The sequence below is a fragment of the Brachionichthys hirsutus genome, chromosome 1, assembly GCF_040956055.1.
Source record: "Brachionichthys hirsutus isolate HB-005 chromosome 1, CSIRO-AGI_Bhir_v1, whole genome shotgun sequence".
Taxonomy (NCBI): domain Eukaryota; kingdom Metazoa; phylum Chordata; class Actinopteri; order Lophiiformes; family Brachionichthyidae; genus Brachionichthys; species Brachionichthys hirsutus.
The window spans coordinates 8,975,048-8,983,701 of NC_090897.1; the positions used below are offsets into that span (position 1 = coordinate 8,975,048).

The 8,654-nt window shown below is 41.7% G+C and overlaps 1 protein-coding gene across 1 annotated transcript; it reads left to right on the forward strand.

Annotated features, from left to right (window-relative positions):
* Positions 1-1,581: 1,581 nt before the first annotated feature.
* On the forward strand, positions 1,582-3,057 carry LOC137893492 (small EDRK-rich factor 2-like). Its single transcript, XM_068738906.1, has 3 exons — positions 1,582-1,686; positions 2,216-2,324; positions 2,658-3,057. The coding sequence occupies exons 1-3, from the start codon at positions 1,680-1,682 to the stop codon at positions 2,728-2,730; spliced, it is 189 nt and encodes a 62-aa protein (XP_068595007.1). The 5' UTR covers positions 1,582-1,679; the 3' UTR covers positions 2,731-3,057.
* The last annotated feature ends 5,597 nt before the right edge of the window (positions 3,058-8,654 follow it).

Sequence of the window (8,654 nt, forward strand, 5' to 3'; positions counted from 1 at the left end):
CGTTCAGCTGCTCACGGTGCAACTCAACAAGCTCTTCAGCGGTGAGTTCGTGGTCGTCCACATCCTCCTCCTTCACCTCCAGGCTCAAAGTTGTGGCCATGTGCACAGTTTCATTTATTACAGGTACGGCTTCTTCCTGAAAGCCCTCAAAGTCTCCATCAAGCACGCAACCCGGCCAAAGTTTCTTCCAGGCAGACCTCAGCGTGCGGTGAGAGACATCGTTCCACGCCTTGTCAACGAGGTGGACACAGTGGAGGATATTGAAGTGATACTTCCAAAAATGATGCATGGTCAAACCGGTGTCTTTGGCGACCTGGGAACACATGGAGCAAAGATCCTTTTTATACAACTTCTTGAAGTTGCAGATTATTTGCTGGTCCATGGGCTGGATTAGAGGAGTGATTTGGGGAGGAAGAAACTTGATCTTTATGAAGTCATATTCAACATTGAGGTCTTGTTTCATATTTGGAGGATGGGCAGGATCGTTGTCCACCAGCAGCAGACATCTAAGCGGCAAATTCTTTTCCTCGAGATATTTCTTGACAGCAGGTGCGAAAGCACGAGTCAACCACTCCATAAAAACCATCCGTGTTACCCAAGCCTTGCTATTTGCCTTCCACAAGACCGGAAGATTACTCCTGATGACATTATGGCGCCTAAAAGCACGTGGATTCTTCGAGTGGTACACTAAAAGAGGCTTAATTCTACAATCTCCACTTGCGTTAGCGCACAATAAAAGTGAAACTCTATCCTTCTTTGGTTTGCGGCCAGCCAATAACTTCTCCTCTTGCGTCCTGCTGGGCATGTTCTTCCAAAAAAGTCTGGTTTCATCACAATTAAAGACTTGATGGGAGACGTAGCCTTCAGAGTTAATGAAGTGTTCGAACTCCTTCACATAGTTTCCGGCTCTCTCTTGGTCTGAACTAACTGCCTCAACACGCCGCACGACGCCGCGAACTCCTATTCTTCGGCAAAAATTGTCAAACCATCCTCTGCTCGCCTTGAATTCGTCCCCAGCACCGGAAGTACTCGGTGCTCGCGTCACTAAATCCGCGTGTAAAAGCAGTGCCTTCTCGCATATCAAAGCCTCGTTAATGCTTTCTCCAGCAAGCTGTTTTTCATTCATCCAGAGTAACAATAACTTTTCTACTTCCTCCAACACTTGAGACCTTCGCTTTGTTAACACAGTCACCCCTTTGGCCACGTCAGCCGCCTTTAGTACGTCTTTGTGCTTCAGGAAAGTGCAGATCGTCGATTTAGCCATGTTGTATTGCCTGGCGAGATCAGAAATACGAACACCATTTTCATGTTTAACTATTATTTCCTTCTTTACTTCGATAGTCAAACGCTTCCTCGCCCCAAAGCCAGAAGCCATTTTGACGTTCTTTGGAGCCATCATGAGGGAAAACTGTCAAAAAAAAAAACAGAAAGACGAAAGCTCGAAGCGTGTTCTGCCACTATCCGAATCTAAACTTGTTGTTGTTATGCGTAAACCGGCCATGTTGCTTTACGCGCAAAGCATTGTGGGCCAGGACGGGATCTTCCGCTGAAGTCTCGCGCTTTTTGTCAGTCAGAGGCGCAGCCTGAGCGAAAACAGTGGCTGGAACGACCTGAGGGGACTCGACGGCCCTGCGGCTGAGACGATTTGGATTTGGGTCGAGGCAGCAGAGATTAATAAAATGACCAGTGGGTATCGACGTATGTTTTCACTGTAAGACATTCGTGTGTTTAATTGGATTGCATGTGGTTTGGGCTTGTTGTTTCCGCCGCTCGTCAACCCCCCCCCCATACACCGTCTATTTCCTGGGAAACGTATTGTTTTCCTGACACAATTCATGCTAGCAGTGACGCGTTAGCGTGATAAACACACACGGTTTGCAGTGTTGCCTTTAATATAATTTAAATTCGCGTTAAATACCGAAGCGGACGTGTTTGTGTGTCTTTTCTTTGTGTTCCGCGTACGTTGGTAAACGTCAGTCTGCGTTCCCGAAAGCCTTAGTGAGTAACACAAGTATTGTTGTTGTTACACACAGCCATTGTTGTGTTTCTGTACTTGAGCATGGCTCATCTTTCGTTTTTCTATGACAGCATGTGAGACCCCCCCCCCCCCCTCTGCCACGTCGGCTGCTCTACCCCCGTCTCACTTTTAAAGCTTGTATATTTTGTAGACACAAACATTCTTTTGCCTTCGTTATGTTGTTTTCTTTCTTCAAAGGAGGGAATCAGCGTGAGCTAGCACGCCAGAAGAATGCCAAGAAAGCCAACGAGACCGGCAAAGGGAAGCGGGGCGGCGACGGGCTGACCGCCGCGGCTCGCAAGCAGAGGTAGCCGCAAAGGGTTCACGGGCGGACGGCGAGGCGCTCGCACTGAGACGGGGGTTCTGCTCCACGATCTAGTAGTTTACTTGTAACGTCGACGCTTAAATGCCATTTAGCAAATTTTTTTTTTTTTACCTCGAATGATCCAAAAAACCATTAATTTTCTTAAGTTACTTTAAAATAATTTCCAATTCTTGTCTTTCATTGTCTAATTAACAATTCTTGTTATTGCATTAGGTTCAGGGGGGGGGGGGGGGTGGTATCACCTTGTAAGTCTGTATTGCATGTTTAATTAAAGCCTTAATTTATTTTCTTTTTTTTCACATCTGTTTCTTCAAGGGACGCTGAGATAATGCAACAGAAGCAGAAAAAGTCCGATGACGTGGATAAAGGAGGCGCCAAGTCCAAGTAGACTGACGGCTTACTCTCTTGAAATATGTCCGACTCAGTGTTTCAGTTGACCCCCCCCCCCCCCCCCCCCCCTTTGAGCATTCTCTCTGATATTTATGATAATGGCTCTCCCGGTCACTTTACTCTAGGATCAATAATCTAGTATCCTACATTCTTCCATATGGTATATTACATTACCACTTTGGATTTATTATTTTTCCTGTTGAGTTATGTCTGAGCATGCAGGGAGACATGAACACTTCTTAAAACAAAGCAATCATGTATCTGTTGTGTATTTTTGTACAAAAAGGTGCCCTACTGGTTCCAAATAAAGTATCTTTTTAGTTCATGCCTGTTTGAGTTCTTCTGATTAGCATTGGAAGATGATTGAATATTTTCACGTAGCTGCATTTTTGCATTTATATTGTGGGAATATTGAATGGCAAATCTTCTGATGATATTCCCTGGCTTCACATTTTGATGCAAGATGTTGAAAAGTGAAAACTTAAATTGTCAATTATTTCACTTCAAATTTTCAAAGATGGTTATTGGAAAAGTGTGCGAATTGTTACATGCAAATAATTTATAAAAGCAATGTTTCCATTGAAAACTAATAGATGAACACTGCACAGCAATGAACTGTTCATAAAAAAAGAACTTGCGGTATTCGATGGATGCATTGTCCCTTTGATCAAATGGGTTTGGCAACTGGTTTCTGGAATTCCAGCTGCTGTACCAAGAATTCAGCAGTATTCCTAGATAGGTATATAATAATATGAAAAGCTTGCAATAGCAGCACCACTTTCCATGAATAACACAAGACAACAACCGTCCGTGCGGTTAACGGGACGAGTCATGACTTCTATCTTTATTTTGTCTGTAATGGAGCTCGTGTAAGTGGCAGCAGACGCCAGACTGTAAAAGGTATTCAGCCCAGTAGGTGGAAGCAAACTCCATATTTTTTTAATGGCTGTCTTGCGACTGATTTGTGTAAACGGTAAAGTATATTTATTGTGCTTTACTGAGAGGCAAACCTGTAACCTGCTCATGCACTGCTATTGTTGAGCACTGAAATGACATTGCTTTCTATAATGCCAGCCGTGTGTATTTTATTTGCTACACAACACATGGATTACCTCACTTTGTCTTCTATTAGGCTCCTGCCGCATAATCGCAGAACAAAATCTGTACAATTCAAGCCTTTCGACTATATTTGTATTCTTTTGTAGACTATAAAAATGACTATATTTGAAACACCTTCAGTCAACTCTTTCAAATTAGCATAAATATATAAGTTCAAAGTAAAGAAAGTAGCAGGTGCAAACATCACTTTGTATCTCCTTGAGATGCGCAGCAGGTACGCTTCCTCTGGTAGCCTGGGGTCTACTCTTATTTAAATGATAATACGTTACTCAACCTGAACACGTAACCTTATTAGAGGAGTTCTACATACAGTACGTACAATATCTTCAGTCATTTCAAGCAGAAAAAAGCCAATAGCTGATAATCATGTGATTGAACTGCCTGTTTTCTACCTTTGGAGAACATTAAGGCAGCTGTTTCCTCCTGTAACCAATATTTGTGCTAAGATAATTACCTGCTATCATACGGACAGTAAATGATGTGAATGCCCCCTCCTGAAAAGATTTGAGATGGAATTCGACCCAAGTTGGGTCTGAACTGGTAAAAAAAAAAAAAAAATCCTCCAGTTTCTGCTTTTCAATTTCAACATCAGAGAAGCGTTGCTGTGAGATTCACAATCACAGCTGAAATTCAACCTGACTGTAATTGTTTTCAAAGCGGAGACAAATAAAAGGCTCTTTTCACAGCAGAGCGATTTGTTAATAATGAATAGCAAATTGCCGTCTTAACATCAAATGGTTGGTGACAGCAGTAGCTGGTGTTGAAAGTTAATGGGATCTGACTCAGAGCATAAAGAGATTTAAAGGGAGTCATAGAAACAGAAAGACAAACATGGAAATACTGTCAAGCTTCTTTATAGATTTATAGAACCATTCTGTGGAAATATTCCGGCTGCTGCTGCTCCTTTGCACGGTCATGGTCGACTCAACACATCTGGATTCTATGCAAGAAGGGGCCGATTATTCCTGCAGGCAGCTGATCTCTATCCCAGCAGGGGTGTTAGGACATCAGTAAGGTGAGATTTACTAAATGCGCCCTCCCCATCTGAGAAGAATATCATGTCCGTGTTGAGACTGGTTTGGGTCGCAACCAAACAGACTCATTTTTGATATGTCCAAGTGACTTTTTTTAAGATTGTCTGTCTCATTACTCTTTATCTTGCAGAAACACATTCTCCTTGAGCCCGCTACATTTTAAACTTCTGAATCAACATGTATTTTTTAGTCCACACATTTTGGGCACGATGACGATTATCATTTCTCCCAATCAAGAAAAATCATTAAAAGAACAAAACAAAACTGAATCTAGATGATGGTCTACAACTCACTGTTCCTTGGGTAATACCATACCTCTCCAAAAAATATCATTAAAATCCATTAAATACAAACAAAACCAAAGAAAGATCATATCCACCACCACGCTTAAAGGCTCAAAGTGAAGTGGACACACTCTCAGTAGGTCTGGATTTTACTTTAAATATAATTATACTTAGTACTATATATATTGTATAAAGTATATTTTCGGCACCTTAATTTTGGCCGCCCTTCATTGGATAAATCCACTCCAGCACATCCAACCAAAGTCTTCTGAATCCTCACTGACACAGGTGATTTTATACAAATATTGTATTATGTATATTTGTATGTATGATGAAACGATCCGCCATCAAATGCATCTCAGACACGGATTTGCCAAAACATGTATTTTATTCATTTATCTTAGAAAATTAAAATAAAGTGCTTTTTATGTACAATATAATAAAAACAACAGTCACAATCTCAATGATACAAAAAAATACAGTTCACAATGTTATTTGTAAACAACAAATAAAATAAAATAAAAAGTAATCATGCAGGCAAGAGCACATTTGTCTAATAGTTAATTCAGTCGACTAAGCTTCTAGAGTTCGCTGAGGCAGAGCTGCTGCTGTGCCTCACGGCTGAGTCATTATGAAGGGTCTGAAGCGTTTTACTGCAGTACTACGTTACCGTGGGCTACATTCATGTCAGGAGCCGCTCAAAATGAGGCAGAGATCACAACGGTGGCATTTGCTTCTTGAAGAAAAGCATGTGGTTAATAAATATGCATTTAGGACACAGTATTGACCCCCCCCCCCCCTTTTTTTTGGCAATATCTATTATGGTCAGAAGGTATTATAACTTTGATATTTGGAAGTTTTATTATCATATAAATATGAACCTGTTCAGATGTTTTCTGCGTGCCCAGCATCCCACAAGCTGAGCCTGTAGAATGGGACCGGACATCTGTTCATGGTTCATTACAGGGCTGCAATCACACGGTCACCACATTGCTGCCGTTAACGCCGCTGCTCCGGGCCGCCGACAATGTGGCATGTGACTGAAGGGAGATATCAAAGGCAACTTTGGAAATATGGTGGAAGGTTATCCATCAAGTATCTCAAAGCAGGGTATTCAGCTACCAGAGAGATATTTAATAGTTCAGGGCATGTGTCAAACTCACGGCCCCGCCGAAACACCGATTGGTTTTTATTGAGGAAAGACTAGCTGTAGTCTTTTCAATTTGAATTTTTCAGTTCCAAATGTAGGTACTTGACAGTTCAATAAATGTAAAACCTGTTGGGCAGCATAGACTGTGCCTTGAATTTCAGCCTCTTGTGTGATGGAGTTCGCCCCCCCCCCCCCGGGTTAGGGCATCTACCTTAGCTGTGGGGACAAGAATTGCCCCATTCCGAGGCATTTAGCATCTGATTTAATCCTGTGATACATCTGTTAGTTATAATCTGGTTTATGCCATCAGACTCATCTGACAGATGGATGGACTGAAATGATCTTTTGCGAAGTATTTGTCTTCTAGCCAGGAGCCAGATGAGAATATAAAGAAGGTAAATATGAAACTATAGCCGACAGCCATAAAGACACTTAACAATACAGACCAGAAACAGATGGAAGCTGTTAGTCTGCCTCAGTCTAAAGGTAACAAAATAGCTATAAAGATCACTAATCTCACTTTTAATCTGATTTTTTTGTGATTATTCTGTACAGAAATGTGAAATGGCACATTGTGGTTTTATGGGGGTGAGATCCTGAGGACGGCGCGCGTCTAAAAGAAACCTCAACGTGAAGATTAGGTTGATTTTCTTTCTTTTTAAACCTTTGGCTATAGCCAGCAGAGCAATTTAAATTGTTTCCAATATTTATGTTATGCTAAGCTAACCGGTATACTACATCGCCTGACTTCCTTCAGCACTTTCTAAAACTTGGACAAAAAAGGTTCTGTCCAAGGACACAGAGACAAATTGATGGAAACAATTATGCAACGCAAACATTTAGTCAAAAAGTAAAACTTCACTGAATTCTGCTGCTGTAATGTCAGAGAAGCAGGAGCATGCTCAACAAATAATCTGTGTGAAAGTAGAAGTGAAAAGCTCAGCAGAGGGTTCTAGCCAATCACAGCTCAGTAGGGCGGGACAAAACAAAGCCGTCTAGAAAAACATACACACATGAAGAAAAATGTCAACTGATGGTAGCTTCGTAGTGGTTGCCGTGCAGACATGATATTGTTGTTGCCTCGGTGGTACCTCTTTTATTGTAATGTGGCGTGAAAATATAAATATCAGCCTTCTGCTTCGCTAAGAACCGGCCCGTGTGCCACACTGACGCCATGGCGATGAGTGTGCAAGAGTTGAAACGCACGCTGAAGTCGGCAGGAGAGCATTGTGGAAACAAAATGTCAGCAGTGTTCGCTCTTTTAGTTTCAAGACTATCTCTACAACACATCTTGCACAAGGTCCCTTAAAAACACACAATATTAAGCACAGCTACTGTATACACACACACACACAAACAAAAGTAAAGACAAAGGAAACACTGACCACTGTTGCGCAGTATGCTGTGCAATTACGTTGTCAACTAGTAGCAGTTATATAACATTTTTTATCATCTGCTCACTGTTCAAAAATAGCAAAATGTTTATTCTGCCAGACACTTGAATATATAATATGGTGTTACTTGATAAATACAGCGATCTGGTGATGCATTCTAAGACATGTGGCGTCCCTAATGCTGCGTAAATGTTTGCGATTCAGATTTACACAACACAATCAGCCTCCTACGTCTTTGGAAAGTTCTGCTTATGTCTTGTCTAAGCAACACGTGGGTGCAGGCGTGCCCGTGATGGCTGCACTGGTCCCTGTAAGAGCTGATTTCTATAAAGACACACCTTCAGCCTCTCAGTAGTTGCATTTCCTAAAAAACCCACTTCAATTCTACTGACGTGCAAACCTGGAAGTATCCAAGACCCTGATTGCTTGTGCTTTCACATTAATGCCGACCTGACATCTGGCTGTGGTGAATGCCATAAATGGAACGAATGCAACCTGATGCGGGAGGCTATATTGCGGGAATACGGCGCTCGGTGCAACTGCATAACTAGACAGTGCAGCTGCAGTCTGAGCAGGAGACAGACAAGTTTTATTTCTCCTCCAAACATTGACAGTTAATACTCGTTCTGTCACTTTTTTATTTTGCTCTATTTGCACTTTAAGACTTTTTTTTTTTTTTTACCATTAGCTCTTTTCAAGCAGAAAAAGAACTCCTTTTCGGAAAGCTGAAGTAAAACTCACAACCCCAAGTCTCCAGATGAAAAGATCTCCATGCCAGATCCTTGGGCATAAATTTTGATTTCACACGACCCTCAATTAATTTGTCCAACACAATCTGAAAAGTTCAACACGAGCGAACCGTCTGAAAGGAATTTCCAAACTCGGACTTTGCATTTGATTATTTTAGTTTCACTTTACGTTTCTGTAATCATGTGATCTTC